The 25,560-nt window shown below is 42.1% G+C and overlaps 1 protein-coding gene across 2 annotated transcripts in view; it reads left to right on the forward strand.

The window, feature by feature from the left end:
* WDR1 (WD repeat domain 1) overlaps nucleotides 1-22,024 on the forward strand; it is a 48,440-nt gene extending 26,416 nt beyond the window's left edge. The window contains exons 5-15 of one of the 2 annotated variants that reach the window (XM_087724639.1): nucleotides 373-553; nucleotides 2,323-2,400; nucleotides 6,313-6,393; nucleotides 10,107-10,340; nucleotides 15,648-15,735; nucleotides 15,945-16,101; nucleotides 17,372-17,456; nucleotides 18,336-18,446; nucleotides 18,577-18,750; nucleotides 19,875-20,019; nucleotides 21,385-22,024. In XM_087724639.1, the coding sequence (XP_087580765.1) occupies nucleotides 373-553; nucleotides 2,323-2,400; nucleotides 6,313-6,393; nucleotides 10,107-10,340; nucleotides 15,648-15,735; nucleotides 15,945-16,101; nucleotides 17,372-17,456; nucleotides 18,336-18,446; nucleotides 18,577-18,750; nucleotides 19,875-20,019; nucleotides 21,385-21,494 (1,444 nt within the window). In that variant the 3' untranslated portion in view covers nucleotides 21,495-22,024. Of the gene's footprint in view, nucleotides 1-372; nucleotides 554-2,322; nucleotides 2,401-6,312; nucleotides 6,394-10,106; nucleotides 10,341-15,647; nucleotides 15,736-15,944; nucleotides 16,102-17,368; nucleotides 17,457-18,335; nucleotides 18,447-18,576; nucleotides 18,751-19,874; nucleotides 20,020-21,384 lie in introns of both variants that reach the window. The other variant, XM_087724638.1, reaches the window with a different exon arrangement.
* Nucleotides 22,025-25,560: the final 3,536 nt, after the last annotated feature.

Consider the following 25,560-nt stretch of genomic DNA (forward strand, 5'->3'; position numbering starts at 1 on the left):
CCCATGCAAAGAAGATTTATTTAAAATTATTATTTGCTTATAGATAAAATTCTTTTCTTGTGTGTTCTTGAAGTGTAGAATTAATCATATCTTTAGCAGTTGTTGCAGAAAATCAGTTGGTATTGCAGCCTATTTTTGTTCATCTTTGAGAATCTTTTTTATTGTATTCTTAAATTACACTAGATAACATGATAAAAGCATTAAGTGGGAAGAACAAAAACTAAGAGGAACAAATAGAAGCTTATTTTTTTAACCTTTGATTGCATTATTTTTTACATGATACCATAAGAAGTAAAGTGGAAGTTGCATGAGCATAATTTGTTACTTTAATGTGTATTAAAAAAGAATTAAGTCTTTGTTTTGCATAAACAGATTTGGAGCAGTCTTCTTGTGGGATACTGGTTCTTCAGTAGGTGAGCTTGCCGGTCACAACAAAGTAATAAATACAGTGGACATTAAACAGACGAGGCCTTACCGCTTAGCAACGGGCAGCGATGACAACTGTGCTGCTTTCTTTGAAGGACCACCATTCAAGTTCCAGTTCACCATTAGTGTGAGTTTGTTTTCTTTCCTAAGCAGAGTCCAGCTTTGTGGTCAGAATCTTCTCTCACCTTCCTGTGGTAGCCTTAAAGCAGTTTCCACATCTTGAGAAAGGTTCCACCACAAAACCGCGGTAGACAAAAGCGCGCTCGACGAAAGCGCGTACGTGACGTCATCAGAGCGCGATGAAAACATCGCGCTGTGATCGATAAATGTAAAATTAAAGCGAAAACCTTACCCTAACCCCCCAAACCTAACCCTAAACCTAAACCTAAACCTAACCCTTAACCTAACCCTAAACCTAACCCTTAACCTAACGCTAACCCTTAACCTAACGCTAAACGTAACCCTAACGCTCTAACCCTAACCCTTAACCTAACCCTAAACCTAACCCCTTACCTTTATGTGAATCGGCTTGCTTTAATTTTATTTTTATTTCAATTTTTAATTTTTTTTGTCGCGCTGTGATGACGTCACGTACGCGCTTTCGTCGAGAGCGCTTTTGTGGACCGCGGTTTTGACGGGTCACGCTTGAGAAATAGACAACTTTACTTATGGAGGACTCTTGTAGGGGGTCTGCATATGCAGTATGTCAGTGAAGCATTGCTTCGGGAATGGGGTTCTGAAAGTTCCTTTGTACAAACAGGATGGAAAGGATTTGTAGCAAATGTGTTAAAAGTCTCAGAGAAACCTGCATAGATAAGGATCCATATGTGTTGATTTTTCCACATGTGGAAATCTACATTGGTGCTAAGGATAGAGAAAGCCATATAAGCCTGTAATATTGGTCACACAATATTCAACACAGGTAAAACATAAGATTTTTGCAATGATCTTTTCTGAATGCCTGTCTAGAAGTTTCAGTTAAGTATAACTCTCGGCAATGAGATAATTTTTGTCATCTTTTCTCTCTCGGTTCACTGAAGCTAAACTGCACAGATATTGCTTATAGTGCACAGCTATATCTTTTTGACTTATTCATGCTACATTAATGTGGTTACTAGCATGTGGTTCATGTATAGAGGAGAATCAAGATTGCAGCTCCATGTTATTTCATAAAAGTTTCTTGATAGCATCATGCATGAAACTGACATGGCAGGCTATCTAGATTGGGTTGTACTAGATTAAGCTGCCTGATTCCCACATTTTGTATAAGCATTTTGTATAATACTACTGCATATGCAGTAGTATTAGATAAGATAAGCATCATTTGCATATTTTTGAACTTTAAACCTTTTCAACATCCTAAAAGTATTCCTATTTCACTGTTTCCGATGCTTAGGAAATAATGTAGATTAACATGCAAGCTTCAGTCCTTGCCATCTTTGAAGTGGGCTCCTGACTTTATTGTAATTGAAAATGGGGACCATGCTTTGTCTGGGAACCAGCTGGCCACAAACTGGCCTTCTGTTTCAGCCTATGAAGTGCGAAATAAGATTTAACATTGACTGCTTGTATCTCCACCAATAATGTGTCTGATACACAGAGATAATCATATTCTGGACTTTTCTTAAATCCTAATTTTCCCAGACAACATAATTTGTATATTCCTATCCTCTGAATATAATCTCTTAGTGTCCCTCCCGTGAACTGCTAGTAATCATTCTCAGCAGTTTGATGGACAAGACTGAAATATTAGGTATCTTGTGCATCTGGAGGATGTTTTTTATGAGCTTTGGAAGCAGGATACTCTGCTGCATATTTATTTATTTGTTTGTTTGACTTGTTTGCTGCCCATCTCACCTAGTATAATGTTCATACTGTGTATTTCTTCTCCTTCAGGACCACAGCCGCTTTGTTAACTGTGTGAGGTTCTCTCCTGATGGAAGTAGACTTGCTACAGCCAGTGCAGATGGCCAGGTAAAAAATAATAATAATAGAAGGCATGCTTTGAATGAAACAGGTGTCAGTGTACAGTATTTGAATTTGAATTTGAATTTATTGACATTTGTATGCCGTCCACTCCCTTGGGACTCTGGGCGGCTCACAGACAAAACAAAGCATATACAAATTTAAAATAAGAAAAATAAGAATACAAATTATTAAAATTTCACAACATGCATATAGTTGGAGTGGGGCTGGATACCCATCAACAGCCCCAGGCCTGCCGGAACAGCCAGGTCTTGGTAGCTTTACGGAAGGCCGGAAGAGTAGTAAGGGTCCGGATCTCTACGGGAAGATTGTTCCATAGGGCCAGAGCAGCTACAGAGAAGGCCCTCCCCCGGGGAGTCGCCAACCGACATTGACCGGCCGACGGCACCCGGAGGAGGCCCAATCTATGTGATCTTATTGGTCATTGGGAGGTGAATGGCAGGAGGCAGTCACTCAGGTAGCCAGGTCCTAAACCATGTAGGGCTTTAAAAGTAACGACTAGCACCTTGAAGCGTGTCCGGAGACCAATGGGGAGCCAGTGCAGCTCGTGGAGGATAGGTGTAACATGGGTGTATCTAGGTACACCCAATATCGCTCACGCGGCTGCATTCTGGACCAACTGAAGTCTTCAAACACTCTTCAGGGGCAGCCCCATGTAGAGTGCATTACAGTAATCCAGTCTTGAGGTGACGAGGGCATGAGTGACCATCCGAAGGGCCTCCCGGTCCAGATAGGGTCGCAACTGGTGCACCAGGTGAACCTGGACAAAGGCCCCCCTGGTCACAGCCGACAGATGATGTTCTAACGTCAGCTGTGGATCCAGGAGGACACCCAAATTGCGGCCCCTCTCTGAGAGGTGTATAATTTCACCCCCCAGGCTAAGAGATGGAATATCTGGACCATCCTTGGGAGGGAGCATCAATAGCCACTCAGTCTTGTCGGGATTGAGTGCAAGCTTGTTTGCTCCCATCCAGACCCTGACAGCCTCCAGGCATTGGCACATCACTTCCACTGCTTCACTGAGTTGGCATGGGGCGGACAGATACAGTTGAGTATCGTCCATGTATTGATGGTATTTAATCCTGTGCCGGCGAATGATCTCACCCAGCGGCTTCATGTAGATATTAAATAGGAGGGGGGACAGAACCGAGCCCTGCGGCACCCCAAATTTGAGGGGCCTAAGGGTCGATCTCTGCCCTCCAACCAACACCGACTGCGACCTGTCCGAGAGGTAGGAGAAGAACCACCGTAGGACGGTGCCTCCCACTCCCACCTCCCGTAACCATCGCAGAAGGATACCATGGTCGATGGTATCGAAGGCCGCTGAGAGGTCAAGAAGCACAAGGATAGAGGAGTGTCCTCTATCCCTGGCCCGCCAGAGATCATCGATCAGCGCGACCAAAGCAGTTTCCGTGCCATAACCAGGCCTGAAACCCGACTGAAAGGGATCCAGATAATCTGTTTCATCCAAGGTCCTTCGGAGCTGAAAGGCCACCACCTTCTCAACAACCTTCCCTACGAAAGGGAGGTTGGAGACTGGACGATAGTTGTTCAAAATGGCTGGGTCCAGGGAAGGCTTCTTAAGGAGGGGTCTCACCACCGAGACCAGCCAGGAGGGGCACAGGTCCAGTATACAGGTGGAGGCACTCACCGCTCCCATGGCCTTGTACATTTCCTCAGGAGCGACAAGTTGAAACTCGCTCCATAAAATCCGATCAAGACCTTCTCCCGGCACCTTGGCTGGTACTGTCCAAGTGGAGTCCAGGTCCATCCGGATCCAAGCGATTTTATCTGACAGAAACTGGACGAATTCCTCAGCTCTACCCTGCAGAGGGTCGTCCGCGTCCCTCCCTTTTAAGAGAGAGCGAGCTATCCTAAACAGGGCGGCTGGGCGCGATTCTGCGGATGCGATAAGAGCGGAAAAGTGCACACATTTTGCCGCCCTTATCGCCACTAGATAAGTCCTAACAAAGGCTCTTAATTGTGTTCGGTCGGATTCAGAGTTACTAGGCCTCCAGCGTCGCTCTAGGCGTCTCTTTTGGCGCTTCATCTCCCAGAGTTCCTCGGTGAACCAAGGAGCCCTCCTGGATCCACTGCCTCGGAGAGGCCGTAAAGGCGCAATCCGGTTTAGAGCCTTCGCCGCCGCTGTATTCCAAGCAGCGACAAAGGATTCTGCCGGACTATGGGCGAGAGAGTCAGATATCTCCCCAAGCGCCGTCTGAAATCCCACAGGGTCCATCAGGTGCCTGGTGCGGAACCACCTAGTCGGTTCCCCCTCCCTACAGTGGGGGATTGGTTTCCGAAAGTCAAGCCTCAGACCATAACAAGGGCAAGGACTTAATGCCCTTCAAATCTAGATCACGTCTCCACTGCTCCGAAAGAAATACGAGGTCAAGCGTGTGACCCGCCGTATGAGTCGGATCCTGAATTACCTGGGTCAAGTCCATGGCTGTCATGGAAGCCATGAACTCCTGTGCCCCGTCAGAGCGTTCGCCGAGCGATGGCAGATTGAAATCCCCCAGCACTATAAGCCTGGGGAACTCAATCGCCAGCTCGGCTACTGACTCGAGGACCACAGGCAGGGCTGTTGTAACGCTGTAGTCCCTAATAAGTGATTATACCTATTTTCAAGAGCATATGACTCAGCTTAGTCTGGATTCTAATTCACATGCAATAAAATGGAACATTTAATGTTTGCAGGTGGATATATCGGATGTCTCTCATATACAACAGTTTCCTTTTAGAAAAATATATACAGCACCAATAAAAGAATCAGAGTTTTAAAAGCATTTTATGTGAAAAGCATTTCACATGGGAATAGAAACATTCCCATGAATATATTTGCCTGAATTTACAGAAAAACAATTATTCTCCAGCTGATGGCACAGGACGGTCCAGAAGTGGGTTGTTCAATCCTTATTTGCCCAAGAGACTGAGTCATAGTTGAAGCTACGCCCCTAGCTTCTTCCTGCTTGGCCCAATTCCGACTCAGCCTTGCCCATAAAGAGACATATTTTTCCTTGCTCGTGTGTTAGGCCCACAGGTGGGCGGGTGGGCCTCGTGAGCCACCATTCCAGTACGGTGGCGGCTGCTCCCAGTGGCCACCAGTACGCCCGTACCAAGCCATACCTCCAGGAACCCACCATTTCTTGCTGCCCTTGAGTGCACCATCTTTGGCTCAGTTCTCAACCAAAGTTTATCTCTAGTAGTGGTATCACCATTTAGACGAGGTCTTCCTCAGGCAAGCCTACTTTCCATATATGCTTTGGAAGGTGCTCTGTGGCTCTCTGAGATACTCAAATGGTAACCTGTAACCACTATTGAAGGTATAGTCGTTGAAATCAGACTTTTTAAAGTGGCAATCCGAGTCCTTAGGGTTCCAATGCTGCCCCAATTTTGATGCCTACTGTTTCTCTCCAAGAATAAATATGGCAGTGACCGCATGAAAAAGAAATATATATATAGCTGTGGAAAATGAATTTGTTTTTATTTTTAGCAAGGCTTGCATGCTTCTTAGCTCTTGTGTTACAAATAAATATTATTTTTTTATTCATTGATTTGAGCTGTGGTGGCGCATTGGTTAGAATGCAGTAGTACAGACTAGTTCTGCTGGTTGCCTGCAATTTGGCAGTTCAAATCTCACCAAGCTCAAGGTTGACTCAGCCTTCCATCCTTCCAAGGTCAGTAAAATGAGGACCTAGATTGTTGGGGGCAATATACTAACTCTGTAAACTGCTTAGAGAGGGCTGTAGAGCACTGTGAAGTAGTATATAAATGTAAGTGCTATTGCTATTGTTATGTTAAAGGTATTCTTTTTCGTGAAATATTAGTGTTTCACTTTAATGCAATCCATAAACTAAGTCTTCTAAGATAGTTGTCTCTTTTTAAACTTCTGAACAGATTATTATTTATGATGGCAAAACTGGAGAAAAAATTGATGCTCTTGGTGGAAACAAAGCCCACGATGGAGGTATTTATGCAGTAAGTATATTCCAATTGTGCTCTATGGATTTATATCACTTTAATGACTTATTAAGCTGCAGAACTATTACTATACCTTGTAATGGACACCACAGCATCATAATGGTGTGGTTGGGCAGCTATACCAGAATTCAACGTATCTCATGTCAGGCACAGACAAATAAGTTCCTAGATTCACCAAACTCAGAACTCTCACAGGATTACATTATTTTAGTGGTCAAGGGTGATTATCCTGTTAAACCAACGTATTGGAAGTGTCTGGATTTTAGTGAAAAACTGAAGAAAATCCAATCCAGGACAGGCTTTTCATATAGATGATGCTTGACTTACAACCACAATTGGGATTGTGGGAAAGGTGCCAGAGAGAGTCAGAGAGGTTTCACGGGGGTGTGGCATGGGCTGGAGAGGATAGGTAGAGGTAAGCAGAGGTGAGAGGGAGGCTACACAACATTCAGGGATAGTGTGTGGGGTGCACAAAAGTCCTCTTCCTCTTCCCAAGTGTGATTGAATACACAAGGAATTTTTCCTGGTACCTAAGCTCTCAGTGTACATACAAGCCATAAGTGATAAATCATTAGCATAGTCATCGTAAAAATACATTAATCATAAAACATAAGATACAACACTTAGTGATAGTCATAGGATTCTAAATAAGCAATCAACATAAATCATACTATAATACTAAATAAACAGTATAACTCATAAGATACAAGCAACAAGTTATAGTCAAAAGAAGATAAGGAGATAGGGAATAATACAATACATTTGTTTAGCAGAGTGATGACGTGGGGGGGCGGGAACTGTCCTTGTGTCTAGTTGTTCTGGCAAGCAATGCTCTATAGCGTTGCTTTGAGGGTAGAAGTTGAAACAGTTTATGTCCAGGATGTGAGTGGTCTGTAGATATTTTCACAGCCCTCTTTTTGGCTTAATGCAGTATATAGGTTCTCAATGGAAGGCATTATGTAGTATTAATGCTAAAAACACTGAGCAAGAAAAAATACTATCTGTCCTGTGATTTGTTACCAAAACAAGCTAAAGACCAATCAGCCTAACATTAATACCTGGGAAGATACTGGAAAAGATAATAAAAAAAAGATCTGCCAACATCTAGAAATGAGTTGAAGTAATAACTAGCAGTCAGCATAGGTTTGTTAAAAACAGATAATTTCAAACCAATCTTATTTTGGTTCACCGACAAAACCGCGAAGCCCTTATCCGCGCCGACATAAGCGCGGAGGGCAAATCCGCGCCATCCGAAGCGCTAAGGAAAAAGGCGACCCTAGCGCGACGACATAACCGCGGAGGACAAATCCGCGCCTTCCGAAGCACTCAGCACCCTAACCCTAAACCTAAACCTAAACCTAACCCTAAACCAAACCCCTAAACCTAATCCTAACCTTTACCTTAATTTAAATCAGCTTTCTGCCGCCGTGCTGTTTTAAAGAGCCCTTCTGTCGCCGTGCTGTTGTCGCCGCGGTGATGACATTGCGGCTTTAGCGACACGGTTTTATTGCTGCTATTTTGACGAGCGCGGTTTTGTCAGGCCACGTCTTATTTCATTCTTCAACGTAGTGACTAAATTTATAGACCAATGAAATACTGTGGACATAATATGGCATTCGACAAACTAGACCACAACCTACTTCTTGGTAAACTAGAAAAAAGTGGGATAGATAGCATCACTACCAGATGGATTCGTAACTGACTGACAAGCCTACTTCTCGAGTAGTCCTTAATGGTACTATGTCTACATGGAGGAAAGTAAGCAGTGGGGTACACAAGGTTTCGCCTTAAGCCGTTATTCTTCAATATCTTCATAAATAACTTAGATGAGGGAATTGAAGGAGAACTTAGCAAATTTGCAGATGATACTAAGCTGGCAGGAATAGCTAACACCCTAGATGATATCTTGACACTCTTGAACACTGGGCCCTATCTAACAAAATGAAATTCAGTGTAGAGAAAGGTGTTACACTTAGGCAAGAAAAGCCAAAAGAACACGTATAGACTGGGTGAAACCAGGCTTAATAGTAGTAATTGTGAGAGAGTTCTTGGAGTCTTAGTGGACAACCAGTTAAATATGATCTAGCAGTGTGCAGTGGCAGCCAAAAAAGGCAATGGAATCCTAAATTGCATTAACAGAAGGATACAATCAAGATCAAGTGAGATACTAATACTACTCTATAAAGCCTTAGTAAGACCACACCTAGAGTGCTGCATCCAGTTCTGGTCATAAAAAAGATGTTGGGACTCTAGAAAAAGTGCAGAGAAGAGCAACCAAGATAATTAGAGGAATGGAGACTAAAACATATAGTTTTATATATACAAACAGTTACAGGAACCAGGCATGGCTAGTCTAGTGAAGAAAAGGACCAGGGGAGACATGATAGCAGTGTTCCAATATTTAAGGGGCTGCCACAGGGAGGAAGGAGTCAAGCTATTTCACAAGGCACCTGGAGGCCAGACAAGGAATAATGGATGGAAACTGATCAAGGAGAGATTCAACCGAGAAATAAACAGAATTTTTCGGACAGTGAGAACAATCAACCTATGGAACAGCTTGCATTTGGAAGTTGTGGGAGCTTCATCACTGGAGGCTTTCAAGAAGAGATTGGACTGCCATTTGTCAGAAATGGTGTAGGGTCTCCTGCTTGGGTGGAGGGGGTTGGACTACATAACCTACAAGGTTTCTTCCAACTCTTTAAATCTGTTAAACAAGTTTGCAAAGTCGAAGAACTATTGAAATTTCTTCACTTTATTTCATAGGTTAGCATTATTTTGCATTATTGAAGCAGATGGGACTTTTTGTAGAATTTTCTTTCTCACGCAGAACCTCACAATGATGGCTTGTTTATTTGTTTATATTCAAATTTATTTGACTGCCCATCTGATGAAACTTAACTCTGCAGTTATAGTCTAGAAAATCTACAAGCGCCCTAAGGGGAATATTCCATTATGGACCGGCTGATGTTTTTAGTTAGTCTTCAAGAGCAGCTCCGTGTTGTCAGAATTGGAGTATTCCAAATGAGAGAAGGGTCTCCCTAATAGGAAAGGTTATAATTAGAATAGAATAGAATTGATTGGACACGTAAGACCCAGATTGTCATACAGCCCAGCCTTCCCAGTAATGGTTGCAGGTAATTTTAAAGATGGTTGCTGGCCAACAATATGTGGATTCAATAAAAAAGGAAAATATTCCTGTTCTTTTATGTGCCCTATGTAGGCCTCCTTAACTGTCTCTGGCCATATTTGCTTCTTGAGTTCTGCCAGGGTTTTCCTAGGCGTCTCCTCTGTTGCTTCATGTCTTGTAGTTTCTTCGTAAATGAAACTCCTGGGTTTCCTCCAACAGAGGAAATCTCAATTATTTGATGAATCGGCTTTTACTGCAAATCTGTTGATACAGTTTTAATGATTTTAAGGACTTGCAGCCATTGGTAGAACATCATCAGATACTTTAAACTCTTCGGTACATGTTTGATATTTTCCGGTGGTGTCTACTTAAAAATATTCTTAGACTTTTTATCTAAATAGGTTATGAGTTTAATTTCTGTGATGGATTCCATCAAATGGGCAAGGCATCCCAGGTGCCTTTGCAGCAATAAGCTCCAAAATGTTCCAGAATTTAATTTTACTTCTGTTTGATATGAACCTCACCCCCAAGAAAGGAATCATTTATTTATTTTTTTAAATCGTTTCTTCTTTTCTTTTAACAGATTAGTTGGAGTCCTGATGGCCATCGCCTTCTTTCTGCTTCTGGAGACAAAACAGCTAAGATCTGGGATGTTGGTGCCCAGAGTGTGGTGACTACATTTAAAATGGGATCAGATGTTCTGGACCAGCAACTGGGCTGCTTGTGGCAAAAAGGTCACTTGTTGACATTATCCCTTTCTGGCTATATCAACTATCTGGATGAGAACAATCCTAATAAGCCTCTTCGCATCATAAAGGTTTGTGGAATAATTAAGGCAGTGTGTTCTAGTTTTCAACTTCTGCTGCGTGCATCCACATCGTGGATGCCTGGCTCGGTTGCAGCATACCGGTTGCAATGGGATCCGGAACACACAACTGGCGCAAACACTTGCGTGAATTGGGAGAAGTGAGCTGATGGCCATGCTGAGGCAATGATGGGGGTGTGGTCAAAATGGGAAGCCTCTGGCAGCTTAAAAAGGGAAAGGAAGGAAGGAAGGAAATGAGGCAGGGGGGTCTTTTAACTGGCCACAAACTACTAGCAAAAGCGGCATTTGATCACAAGGCAAGGATGCATCGAGAAATGTTTCTCCTTTTCCATTTGAGCATCCAAGAAGGGAAAGGAAAGGAGAAAGAGGAAAGGAAAAGAAAAAAAACAAGGAAAGATGGGAAGAGAGCAAGGAAGGGGGAAAAAAGGAAAAAGGGGAAGGAAGAAGAAAGAAAAGAAAATGAAAAGGGAAGAAAAAATTAAGGAAGGAGGGAGGGAGATTATAATGAGAGGGAGTCAGGGTCTAAGGGAAGTCCTGCCTTAGCACTTAGCCACAAACAGCCCTGCTGCCCTTTCACCATCCCCTTGTCCCATCCTCCTGATCTCTCCAGATAGTTTCCCATTTTATTGCTGAGAATTACAAAGTCTCCTCGCATGGAGAGGGAGTGGGCCTTCTTCTGACCCACATACTTTGCCTCCCGCACACACCATGAGTAACCTACCCAAGGAGAGGAAACATAGCAGCTGCAGCCTTGAGGGGATAAGCGCAGCCAGGCACAACCTCGGGGAAGCGGGGTTGGGTGGGCTGGGCTCTGGGGTTCCAGTGCCCTGGAAGTTAGAGGGCTGGGCTGGGTGCTTTCCCTCCACTGCCCAGTGCTCCAGGCAATCTGCGGTGCTGTCCAGGGGTCCTTTGTATGGCCTGAGATGGACAGCGAGGCTCCTCTGGGGTGACAAGGATTTGGTGCTCATTCGTCTCACCTCGCTCCACTGAAGACAATGGATCCCCCCAACCCTGCCTGGGCCACCACTGATGCCCCCGACATGAATGATGTTGAGCTGGCCATGCTCCCCCACCCCACCCCAAGGTCAACCACAACCCTGATGTTGCCCTCAATGAAATCGAGTTTGACACCCCTGCCAAAGAGGGTAGAAAAAGCTGTCTCCAGAGTATTCCTTGCCTGGGATTTTTACTTTTCTTGTCACACAATCCTCAGTCATCTAGACCTCATATTGATCATTCAGTTTTCTGGCTTTTTTAATCTTCCAGCCCAGAACACTTAATGCCAACTTTTCTACTACAAATTCATTTTCCCCACATCACTTTTACCAATTCCTTGGCAATTCTGCCCCAACTGCCTCTGTTCAGCACCCTCACTTCCTCCCTGTTTTCTGCCTTGAAGGGAGAGGTGGCATCCAAGGAAAGTGCCAAAATAAAATGTCTGAAAGCCCAGATAGAGAACAGCCAGATGAAAGGAGGCACTGCTGCCCTTACACAGTTGAGAGACTTTGAAGGTATTTGTCCTTCAGCGAGTCTGATTTTTCCTTAGTGAGAGAGGTAGTAGTAGTTTAAGGCACTCTGAAGTTACTTGTCCTTTTTTCTCTCCTGCCTTGTCTTTACAGAACAGACCACCTTACCTTTTCTCTAGCTTCATCCGAAAGAGCAAAACATCCCTTGCCTAGTTTTTCTGTGCTCCATGTGAATTATATTAAACTGAATATTCTGGCTTCTACTTGAGCTGCAAGCTTCTCTGAGAAAAAGACATAATCTTGGATTACGCTGTTATTTGCTCCAGAATATGAATAGGAATATGGAATAGAATAGGAATACGGAATAGGAATACGGAATAGGAATACGGAATAGGAATACGGAATAGGAATACGGAATAGGAATACGGAATAGGAATGCGGAATAGGAATACGGAATAGGAATACGGAATAGGAATATGGAATAGAATGGCTTTATTTGGCCAACAAGGAATTTGTCTGTGCTACAGAAGCTCTTAGTATATAGGCAAAACAACAGAATCGTCATAATACCAATAAGAGGGGGGAGTAAAGAAGCTAATAAGAAAGATAAGTGATAATCCTACAGCCATACTACATGGGTAAAGTATCTATAGACACTAGACAGCACCATAGGGATTACTTGTTCAGAAGATTGATGAAGGAGAAAAACGTCGCTGTATCTACTTTTTTTTGGCGTGCAATTCCCTATAGCACTGTGCCAAGGAAAGGAGTTGAAACAGTTTATATCCAGGAAGTGCTGTGTCTGTAGTTATCATAATCTTGTAACCAGTGGCGGGATTCAAATAATTTAACAACCAGTTCTCTGCCCTAATGACTGTCTGGGTAGGCGTGATTGGGTGGGTGTGGCCAACTTGACATCACATTGAAGACTGCCTTGCCTTGCCCTGCCTCCTCGTCACACCCAGCAATGCCTCATCCCTCCCCTCTCAGCCACTCCTTGTCACTCCTAGCTTCGCCTTGCCCAATCTCGCCTTGAATTACGGCCACAATTGAGCCCAAAATTTATGTTGCTAAGTGAGAAATGTATTAAGTGAATTCCCCCCCCCCCCATTACATGGCTTTTCTTGCCACATTTGTTAAGTGAATCACTGCAGTTGTTAAATTAGTAACATGGCTGTTAAGTGAATCTGGCCTCCGCATTGACGTTGCTTGTCAGAAGGTTGCAAAAGGGGATCACATGACCCTGGGAGATTACAATCGTCATAAATGTGAGACAGTTGTCAACATCTGAATTTTGATCACATGGCCATGGGGAAGGCTGCAACAGTCATAAGTGTGCAAAATGATTGTGTCCCTTTTTTCAGTGCTGTTGTAACTTTGAATGGTCACTAAATGAATTGTTGTAAGTCAAGGGTTACCTGTACAAAAAATACAAAAAGCTTCTTTGCTTGCAGAAAGCTGCTCTAAATACCATTCATTAGATTAGAAATGTGGGAATACACACTGAAGATCAATGACTCACAGCCGTCATGGAAACCTAAACCATTCTGTCTGAATACCTTCCTTTTCATCAACAATACCTGCAACCCAGCTTTACAAATCAGGCAGGTAGCCAGAGCATATTGAGGAATTAAAATAGCTAAAATACAAGGATAACTATCAGCAGCCAAGTTATTCTTGCTCATAAACTGAAACCCTTTAGCAGAGAGTTCATTTAAGTTCTCCAGAAAGTGGATGGGCATACCTGGGTGACAAAATGTCAAGCTAAAGAGACAAATTAACATCCTGAGTGAAGGTTAATCCCATTCTGACTTTGTTCAGAACTTGCTGAAGGATTTTTTTTTAGGAGAGAGGTGGGTGCTAACTTTCGACAATTGGTGCCATGTTATTATGCCATATAATCATGAGAGCAAGCTAAAACAAATTGGAAGGATGATTCACTTATTATCAGTGAGTAATCATGTTCCTTTCCCACTCCAAAGCAATGCAAGAGACTCCTGTACCAAAGATGCTTTTTCAAGAGGCAACTGGACTTTCTGGAAACCAAGAAAGTCCAGTTGCCTCTTGGAAAAAATCACCTTTGGAACAACCATGACCTGAATGATTGAAGAATCTCCATAGACTCCTGTGCTCAGTGAACTGATAAATCATCCTTTTCCTCCCAGGAAAAGCAAGCCTCAGATCCATTTGCACCATTTAAAGATACCGGCTGGTTTCACCTCACAAGATATCCTAAGGAAACCATCCAGATTTAAGAAAAATATCACATGCCCCCAGAAAGGCAATTAAAAAAATCAGACAGAGTGCCCAAGCTTGCATCCTGCCTCTTAGCCATTGCTTAACTCGATCAGGCATCCTCATCACTTTCCCGTCTGTGTGTGTGTCTGTGTGTGGTGGGGGGAGACCTTCTGAAGCCCTTTTATTAATAACAGACAAGCCAAAGTGTCAGCCTCTGCTTTGCTGCTGCTTCGGCTGCCATGAAACGGGGAGGGAGGGCATGGTATTTGGGAGGGGTTACTAATTGTGCTGGAGGAAGATTCTGGAGCTCAGCTGCCTGTCGGACTACGCATGCGGAGGAGGTTCCCGCCAAGGCTAACGGCACCGACATTCCATCTTAGTGATGCCTTTTGAAGTTATCTCACACCTGACACTTGGGAGAATTATGATTGGACTGTAACTGTGATGCCAAGGGGTGGGGAATGAGTTATTCTATATATCAATCGCTTTCGTGCCTAAATAATCAGTCTTCGCTTTGCTATGCCTTTAGTCATTTATAATTAGTAAAAGTACACTTGATTTCTACCTATGGAGTCTCGTGGTCTTCTTTCCTAATTACCCATTGAAGAGGTACTGACTAGCTGGATTGCTCCATTTAGAGAAGATTACAGATTCAGGAAAGAAAGAGCCCAGTGATCACCCTCTACCACCCTTAATTGGGGACAGAGAAGGCAAAAAGTGGTTCAGCTGTGTTGAAAGTACACCCCAAAAGGACAATGCCAGGAACCACTAAAACAGTGCAAAAAGGTTAAAACAACTCTTCCCCTTTAACAAAGTCAAGCATCAGAATAAAAATACCAGCAAAGGGAAAAAAAACTCCAGAGAAGCTGCTCAGGCTATAGAAAGTAACAGCTGATACAATGTAGCAAGGCTTAACTGCAAAGGCAGTTTCAGGAAACACTTAAGCAGGGCAATAAAGATAAGCAGAATTAGGCTAGAAACAGCACACAGAGGCACACCAGAATGCCTCCTTCCTGCTTTCCTGACAGGATTAATCCAGTAAAGTAGGAAAAACAAAAGGCTGTTGGGTTTCTTTCAACAGCCAGTTCGCCAAACTGCTCAGAAAGTTAACTACTGATTCTCTCAAACCAGTGTGAATCGGCTGAATTCCACCACTGCCTGTAAGCATCACATTGTTTTGATCTGAAATGTCTGAAAAGGGATTTTTTATAAGAAGTGTAGGCTGTTGAGGGAATCCTGTGAACTTTTTAATGTTTTAGAAGGTTACAGCAGCAAAAAGAAAATCTTCGGCATATAATAAGATATAGTTATCTTGTTTTTTCAGTAGTCAATATTAAAGTGAAAGAAAAGTTGGGAAGATAGTTTTTCTGATGGTCTATAAGTTTCTCTTTGGCTATCACTAAAGTAGCTGAAGCTTAGAAAACCCTTTTCTAAGAAAAGACCAGGTAGTTTCGTTGGGAATATGGGAGCTATTCCTGCTCCATTGGATCTAAGCTTCTAGTTTTTGATGTGAAGAAGTATAAGTAAATGGTTTTGTTTTTTTAAAAAAAATAGAAACGTGGCTTTTGTAATAATTATATCTACTTTTTTGCAGGGTCACAGCAAATCAATACAGTGTCTTACAGTGCATAAAAATGGAAGGAAATCCTATATATACTCTGGAAGCCATGATGGACATATTAATATCCTTTAAGTGATTAACATTTTTGTGCTAACCTGAGGTTTCTCAGCGCCAGCACAGTCTTAGGTATTCTGATGGTCTCTAGCTTTATGGCAGCCATGTTTTGCTGGTATGTGGCAGAACGTTTGATATAGCTTGTTACATGGATTAGGTTTTGGATTTTCTTTTCCTCCTTATCATGAAGAGAATTTCCTTAATTTTTTTTTGTACATTATTGGGATTCTGAAACAGGAGAAAATGATGGATTTGCTGGAAAAGGACACACAAATCTAGTTTCCCGAATGGCTGTGGATGACTTTGACCAGTTGGTCAGCTGTAGTATGGATGATACTGTGCGTTATACTAGTATTAACAAAAAGGAATACAGGTATTTTTAAGCTTCTATCACATTTTTTTCTGTCATCATACTATTAAAATATCTATTTCAATTTTTAGACAATTTAGTGTGTTTATGAAAATCTGTATCTGATAAACATTTTTGCCATACTGTGATTAATGTTTCAGTAGCATCCTTTTTACCATGTCATGTAACACACAACATAATGAGCAATTGTATTTATCCAAATTTATGCACATTTTAGAAGTGGAAATGAAATAATTAATATTGAAGAAGAAATTTCTAAGAGTAAAAGAATAGAAAAAAACTCTACCTTGTTATTATGTTAAATTGATTCTGAAGCCATGTTTTCATGTTCCAGAATTGGTGAAGAATAATGCAACTTGGTTGTATCTTGTCTAGTTCGACTGTGTGAACCATGAGGGAAGTGGTCAGGGTTCTCTACACCCTTGGTTCTGCCAAGCGTAATCTCAATCCCTGCCTTTCTTGGTTGATGAAAGGGTCTGGTTTAGGATGCTGGTAAATGCATCCTTAAATAAGGGGGTGCTACTGTCCTCCTTAAACGAGGCAGTGATTTGCTTTCCCTCACAGGATATGTGGGCAGTTATTAACCAACTTAAATCTTTCCTTTTTGGGAAAAGAGCCGAGGTGGCGCAGTGGTTAGGGTGCAGTACTGCAGGCCACTTTAGCTGACTGTGATCTGCAGCTCAGCGGTTCAAATCTCACCGGCTCAAGGTCGACTCAGCCTTCCATCCTTCCGAGGTGGGTGAAATGAGGACCCAGACTGTGGGGGCAAGTTGCTGACTCAATTTGCTAAAAAAATTTGTAAACCGCTTAGAGAGGGCTGAAAGCCCTATGAAGCGGTATATAAGTCTAATAAATAAATAAATAAATAAATAAATAAATAAATAAATAAATAAATAAATAGATAGATAAATAAATGGTTGAGAAAGTGATGGGGCTGCAGCAGAAGAGAACTAGGGAGAAAACTGATGATCCATTTTAGTCAGGTTTCAAGTCAAGACGCAATATAAATATGAAAATGACCCTGGAGAGACTGGGATTGGGGAGTGCAACAGTCGTGGTGATGCTTGATCTTTCAGAGGTTTTTGATACCACTAGTCAGTAGTGCTTGGAGTGGGCAGTGAGCCTGTAAAACATATTCAGAAGCATTATAACCTCTGCAGAACTATGCCATAGTTGTTCTGGCTGCTATTTTTTTAAGCAGCTTGAATACGTCATTGTATGAACCTGCTTGTATTTCTTCAGTTGGGAAAATTAGTTTTTTTTTTTAAAGCAGCCAAGATGTTATAAAGATGGATGTTCAACCAAAATGTGTGGCAGTTGGACCTGGAGGATATACAGTGGTCGTATGCATTGGAAAAGTGAGTAAATTCAGAAAAACAAATCATAGTGCATTCTTTGATTCAATTATTTTAATCCTGTTGCTTTGTGATTTTAGTACTCTGGGCAATTGACATTTCATTGTATTGTGTAAAATGTAAAAAATACAGTATAATTCAGTAGGATGCTGTTAGATGCTGTTCGATGTTGTTAGAATGCAGCAATAGTGATTTAGGGTGTTCCTCACCACAAATTAATAATAGAGTAGGGAAAGAGGTATGAACATGAAATGATCATGTGAAGGAAAAGGGATGTGGCACTTGTTTTGAACTCAGAGGGGGGAAATCCTGTTGCAGAAATCCCTGATTAGAACATTGCATTCTAGGCAAAAGAGCAAGAGCCAGATTGTTCTAGCGGTTAAGGCAGGGATCCTCAATCCGCAGGCCATAGCCCATTATCAAGCCTTGAACCCTTTGAAATTGGCTGCAGAAATGGTGGAAAAGTGCACATGCACACATCCCCACTTGCACAAGCAGGAGATGGTCAAGTCCACTCCATTTGTGTGAGTGACATGCGCACTTGAACGCCACACGCATTGAACCATCCCCTCTCCCCCCAGCTGGTCTGCACAGCCAGAAAGATTGGGGAATTCTGAATTAAAGCCACCAGGCTAGAAACCAGGAGACAATGAGTTCTAGTCACAGAACACAGGCATGAAAGCTTGTTGAGTGATCTTGGGCCAGTCCCTCTCTTGGACCATGAGATCAGACCTGACAACTGGTCAGTCACTTCCTGTTGCAACTAATGGATTATCACTCCAGTTGATTGGAAATAATGTGGACCCTGCACTTGCAGGGGAGAAATGTTAGAAAGAAAAAAACTATAGGCAAAAGTCCATGCTTATGTTTCTTCAATTATAGATTATTTTGATGAAGGATAAGAAGAAGTGTTTTGCAATTGATGACCCTGGTTTTGAACCAGAAGTAGTGGCAGTTCACCCTGGAGGTGGGACAGCAGCAGTTGGAGGAACAGTAAGTATATTTCTCGTGAAATCATCTAATTTTCAAGCTTTTGACATACAGTACATACAGAAATGCAGTAAAAGCCACCATTTCCTTTGCTTCATGCTTAAACTTACCCTTGCTATGTTTGTATCTCCAGGATGGGAAAGTGCATTTATATGCAATTCATGGAACTTCCTTAAAAAGTGAAGAGAAGGTCCTGGAAGCCAAAGGACCAGTAACTGACCTGGCATATTCTCCTGATGGTGCTTTCCTGGCTGTGACAGATGCAAACAAAGTAGTCACTGTGTTCAGCGTTGCTGATGGTTATGGGGTAAGAACTATGTTAATCATCTCCAATTGGTTTTTAGTTTCATGTCTTAAATAGAAAGCATAATAAGAGTTCTACCACATGTCTCAATTCTAATCAGTTTGCAGTGACATCTGCTAATTTACTGTCAATCCTCATAAGCAGGTTTATTAATAGTATAAAGGCTGCTGGCCTATAGTTTTGGTAATTAAGATGCACTTTGGAAGAACTATGTCCTTCCAAAAGTATTGATAGGTTGGAATGATTAAATCAAATGTTATTATTGGAACCTATTCCCCCCATTTAAAAAATGCATAACCATTTAAATGTAGTTATCAAATGTAATCTTGCATTGTTTACTCGGTTCCACCACAAAACCGCGCTCGACTAAACCACGTCCGACTAAACCACGTCCGACTAAACCGCGTAGCTGACGTCATCAACAGGGCGACAACAGCGTGGAGACAGAAGCACGCTGTAAACCCTAAACCTAACCCCCCTAAAGCTAACCCTAACCCCCCTAAACCTAACCCTTAACCTAACCCTAAATCTAAACCTAACCCTTAACCTAACCCTAAACCTAATCCTAACCCTTAACCTAACCCTAAACCTAAACCTAAACCTAAACCTAACCCTTAACCTAACCCTAAACCTAACCCTTACCTTAAGTTGAATCAGCTTGCTTTCAAAGCGCTATTTAAAGCGCCCTTCTTTCTCCGCGCTGGCTGTTGTCGCCCTGTTGATGACGTCAGCGACGCGGTTTAATCGGGTGCGGCTTAGTCGAGCGCGGTTTTGACGGGTCACGGTTTACTCTACTATATTGGTTTCACTTATACCTTTGGTGTAATTAAAATGTGAAAGTACATAAATGGTTAAATAATTATTAGAATAATAATTAAATAATTAATCATCAGTAAATTGCAAAAGGCAGCTTTACTCCGAACAGCTTACATCCTGCAACATACCTTTAACATCATCAAACATCCACAATCTGCTTATCCCAGGTCCTTGGAAAGGACTCGACAGGTAGACAACAATGCCAAATCAAGTACGAACATCTCGCTGATTGTGTGATAAACCATAATAATAAAAATAATTAATTTAATTTGGGGATTAAACTATTGTATAAATATTTTTTTTCTGAATAGGAACATAATGTATTCTACGGCCATCATGCAAAAATAATTTGCGTTGCCTGGTCCCCTGATAACGAGCACTTTGCTACTGGTGGCATGGACATGTTGGTGAACGTGTGGACTCTAAGCGATGCAGAAACCCGAGTCAAAATACCAGGTGATTTAGGCTTTTGTTTTTCCTTTGAAAGAATTGATGCTGAAATTGATTGAAAATTAAGGTGTGGCCGTCTATATTACTTATCTGGACAACATTCTATTTGATAGACAAAATTGAAGTTTTCAGGAAAATTTTTAGAATTTGAAAATAAAATTTTCCAGAGTTAGTTGGAAATTCTAAAATCAGTTGTTTCTACAAGATGTAATTGAAGGGGCGTCCGTGCATTTTTATCTTCCCTGTTTCTTCCCCCATAAGAATTGTAGAATTTCACAGACCGAAGGGGCAATTCATTCTTTCATTCATTCATTTTATTCCAGTGTTTCTCAACCTTGGCGACTTTAAGTCCTGTGGACTTCAACTCTCAGAATCCCACAGCCAGCGCAGCTGCGCTGGCTGTGGGATTCTGAGAGTTGAAGTCCACAGGACTTAAAGTTGCCAAGGTTGAGAAACACTGTTTTATTGAGTTTACTCACTTATTCATTCAATTTGTAGAGCTGTTTCTCAGCATAGAAATCCATAATAGAACTCTTCATATAGTTTCAGCTTTGAAATGTCCAAAGAAGGAGTTCCTACCATTTGTATGTCATTAATCCTGATATTAAATAGCGGTTCCTGTAAGCAATTTTTTCCCCTTTTTTTCATTTGGAACCTGCTTTCTGGCAAATTAAATTCCTGCTCTTTTCAGATTCAGATTCAGATTTAATTTATTTGTATGCCGCCCTTCTCCGGGAGGGACTCAGGGCGGCGAACAACTCAAAAGGGGAAAGGGGATACAAACACAATACATATAATTAAAATACACAAGAGTCATACAGCCATACAAGTCGAGAGGGGAGGGGAACTCATCAACCCCAGGCCTGCCGGCACAGCCAGGTTTTGACGGCTTTCCGGAAGGCCTGGAGAGGGGTGAGGGTCCGAATCTCCGCGGGGAGTTCATTCCAGAGGGCTGGAGCTGCCACAGAGAAGGCCCTCCCCCGGGTAGTAGCCAGATGGCATTGGCTGGTAGACGGAACCCGGAGGAGGCCGACCCTGTGCGATCTAACGGGTCTGTGGGAGGTAATTGGCAGAAGGCAGTCTCTCAAGTACCCAGGTCCAATACCATGAAGGGCATGACACATGGTATTTAAGGAAAGTCTTCAATTTAATGTTAAAAGAGAAGAACCATAAGAGCTTCAGGAAAGGAATTAAGTACCAGATCCAACATTTTATAGCAGTGATATGCAAGATGAGCAAACAGTATTAGCCAAGGAAGCAACTATATGGCTAGCCAGACTGAAAGTCATATTAGTATTAACCTTTTTTTTCAGAATGCATTGGACAAGATTGTAATTACTCACATTTCTCTTTCATTTTCTCTTTGCTAAGATGCACACAGGTTACATCACATTAGCGGTTTAGCATGGCTGGATGAAAATACCTTGGTAACAACATCACATGATGCCTCAGTCAAAGAGTGGTCTATTTCCTACAAGTAAAATGCCTTCAATCAGAGTAACTTCATCAGGAGAGACTACTAGAGCATTTCTTTTTCTGAAAATTTAGCAAATGTATAATTGGAATTCTATAGCATATTATACTATCTTTGCAGGCAGTGTTTATATCTGTAATTACATAACTGTGGAAAAGCTTTAGTCAGTAACAGTTTGCACATGAAAAGCACTTAAATTATATTTGGAGTTTAAAAAAAAATCTTTTGTGTGCTGAACATTCCAGAGTTTGCAACCTTAGCAGGGTGATAGAACTGATTTGGTTCCTTATTTTTAATACTATATGTAAAACACATATTCACCTGACATTGTACAGCATGAGAGAACTCTCATTTTTTCTACTTGCAGAACATTTCTGTACTAAATCATAAGAATGCTTGTTGTGACCCACAAAAATGAATTGTGATGTGCAGCTACTGTATATGGGCTTGTCTGTAATCCCCAAACTGTGGTCTCAGATTTCCTTCAAAAGAAAAGAGTGGGGTACATCCATAATAAAGTTTTTGGTATTTCCTGTGCAGATTTGTAGTTATTTTTAAGATAAAGGCTTTTTTTTTTTTCAGATTGACACTTGTTACTGTTTTGCACAAATGAGAATATTTGATCATGATTTGTTTGGAAAAGGAATGCTTCTAGATCAGCTTTAAATATATACTTTTTTCATGAGTAGAAAGATGTTGATGTAAAAGAACTTGGATTAATCATAAAAAAAAATTTTTTTGTTGTTAATTATTAAAATAAACCAAATCATTATTTTGTTTTGAATTTCTCTTTGCAAAGATCAATCCAAACCCAGTGAAATCGAATAACTTTAGGAAATTAATGTTCTCAATACAGTTCTTCTGTAAAGCTTTAGAACATACCTGGAAGGGTCAAGGAATCCAATCTGCTGATGAAATAACTACCTACACCCCCTTAAGATCTCCAATGAAGAGGAACTTGGTTCCATGTTTCAAAAGTTCGGATCATGAGCATTTTTCCTAAGATTCAATAAGAATCTGTCTTGCTGTGCCTTAAGTCCGCAATTGCCTGTCCTGAATTGCGAAAGAAGAAGCAGGTTTTGATTTTCTATGTGACATCTTTTTAACAGTTCTTCTAAAGACTAACCTTTTTCAATTCTTTTAGTGATGTGTCGTAAGAGTTAATTTTTAGTCCTCTGATTATTCTTACTTTCTTAAAAGTCAGAACTCCTCACCTAGCAAATGTTGGGTGCTTCTGCACAAAACCTGTCATGTTTGTATGTTGTAGCAGATTTAGCATCTGAAAGCAACAGGGTGATTTCAAATTGTCCTGTATGTGTTCTGACCCCTCCCTCGTCCCACACCAACACACTCCGAGCCAAAGATATTTTACGGAATTTATTAACAGACAGACAGGTCCTTGGCAGCAAACCGGCACAGATAACCCTTGGCATTAATCCAACACAGATAAGCCTTGGCAGAAATCCAACACAGATAAGCCTTGGCAGCAATCCAGCCTGCTAAGCTAACAATACTGTTCTCCAACATTAGTTCATGCATTGACTTCTGCAAAAGGGGCGTGTGCATAAACATTCCTTTTATAATCTGGAGAGGAGCCTAATTACCAGCAGCTGAGTGCAATTACCTCCTGTAACTGCGCAACTGTTCCTTACCCCTATTAGCTCTCCGGTGCCGGGCATCCAGGAATAACTCCGTTGTCTCCTCCCCACTGGTCCAAGGCTCAGGCGCCTTCTGGTGGCCAACCAGCTTCTCTGCGCCCTGCTCGGAGTCAGAACCCTGTCCAGGGTCCTCCACATCCTCCAAAGTCGACTCATAGGGCCCCTCTCTGTCGGAGTCTGGTGGCAGCTCCAACGGCTCCTGCTGGGCCACAACAGTATGCTAGTTATCCTGTAGCAATAAGATGAATCTCAGAAGTACAGGCACTGGAGAAGCACATGCTCAGTTGTTTCTGCATATCCAAAGACTTTCCAAGCAGAATGTCTATGGAGATTCTCAGTCATGCAGGTCATGGTTGTCCCACAGGTGCTTTTTATTTTTTTTCAAGAGGCAACTGGACTTTCTGGGTTTTTCTTCGAAGGCGTTTCGCTTCTCATCCAAGAAGCTTCTTCAGCTCTGACTGGATGATGGGGAATGGAAGGATTTATACTCCTTGCCGACAGCTGGTCATTTGTATTCTTTTAGTGGGTCATTAAGGTCATTTGGAGATTTATCAGGGTCGCCTGAGTGGTGCAAATTGGTGTGGAGCAGGGGTGTCAAAGTGGTGGCCCACGGGTTGGATGTGTCACACGCATGCCACGCCTACCCCAGCTTCGCGAATGGAAAAAACATTGCGAAAAATGTGACATGGTGAGTTTGACGCCTGTGGTGTGGAGCCTTCTTGGAACTCTTGAAAGGACTGTTGTATAGACTGGAGATAGATGTTGTCATATCCCCCGTTCCCCTCTGTTGAGAGAGGGCTGTTCAATTTTGACATAACCCCTCTTTCAAACCAGTGATCCTCCCTGTCCAAAATATGGACTTCGTTGTCTTCAAAAGGGTGGCCTGTGTCTTTTAAATGCAGATGGACTGCTGTTTCATCTCTCCGATGTACAGATCTGCACATGGCTCATTGCATTGTACTCAATATACCACGTTGCTCAGTTTCTGTCTGGATATTTTATCCTTGGGGTGGATAAGCTTCTGCCTTATAGTGTATTCTTGGGTTTGATGTGTGCATGTATGTTATGTTGGCCGAAGATATTCCTGCAATGTACAGAACGACAAAGTTGCTTCATTTATTGTTCTCGTCATTGTCTTATTACAGAGGGTCTTGTCTCCTGTAAGATCTTTTTTGAGATTTAATGAAGGCCCACTAGGGAAAGCCACACATTCTGAGGGCTTCCTTGATGTATTTACCCATCTTTGCTGGTAGGCAGGCCTTCAGCTTGGTGATTTAAAGTTTTGATGACCCCAATGGTGGGATTCAATTTTTTTTACTACTGATTCTGTGGGTGTGGCTTGGTGGGTGTGATGGGAAGGATACTGTAAAATCTCCATTCCCTTTCCACTCCAGGGGAAGGATACTGTAAAATCTCCATTCCCTCTCCACTCCAGTGGAAGTTACTGCAAAATCCACATTTCCTCCCGATCAACTGGGACTTGGGAGGCAGGGGGCAGGGCAAGTCAGAGGTGGTATTTATTGATTCTCCAAACTACTCAAAATTTCCGCTACCGGTTTTCCAGAACTCATCAGAACCTGCTGAATACTACCTCTGGATGACTCCCATTTTGTGCTCCAGTGAGTGGTGGGAATCAAAATGTAAATAATCTGTTTTTCTCTAAACTTCAATGTTAAGGCTTCTGTCTTTCTTAATGTGTACTGCAGAGTCCAGGAAGGCTAGACTATTTTCCTTAATATCTTCCCATATGAAATTGATGCATTTTCCACAGAATTGATATGTTTGATGGTTGGTGTTGCCAGCTAGAGGAGCTAATAAGGTGGTTGCAAAACATCTAACCGCCTTATTAGTTCCTCTAGTTAGCAACACCATCCATCACATCAACAATTCACAGGACTTTGCCAGCAAGGTTTGGAAAAGGAACAGGGAGGGACAATGATGCAGCTTGATCACACAGGCTGTGAATTTAGTACATGTGTGTTCCAGCTAGCTGTATTGCTTCTGCTGTGAAGCACCCAATTTAGAACATAGACAGCATGGAATTATAGAGTTGGCTTTTGGCAGCACACCCAGGGTTTCAATTAGCAGCTGCTCTTAGTTTCCCTCAGCTGCTGTGTTTTCTTTGGGGTTGACTTTTGTTTTAAAAAAAGTGGGGGGAATGGCTGTTTTAAGTTTTTTGCATTGTTTTAGTGGTGCCTGGCACTGTCATTTTGGGGTCCCTTTAATGATGGAGCACCCAGAACTTCTGAAGGCAAGCTATTCCATTGGTTGATTGAGCTCACTCTTAGGAAATTTCTCCTTAGTCCTAGGTTGCTTCTATCTGGTTAGTTTCCATCCATTGTTTCTTGTGCCTTTTGATGCTTTGGAAAATAGATTGACTCCCTCATTTTTAGGAGCCTCTCAAATTTCCTGACA

The sequence above is a fragment of the Thamnophis sirtalis genome, unplaced genomic scaffold, assembly GCF_051295495.1.
Source record: "Thamnophis sirtalis isolate CommonGarterSnake01/CBP01778 unplaced genomic scaffold, rThaSir2_p1.2 scaffold_10, whole genome shotgun sequence".
NCBI lineage: Eukaryota > Metazoa > Chordata > Lepidosauria > Squamata > Natricidae > Thamnophis > Thamnophis sirtalis.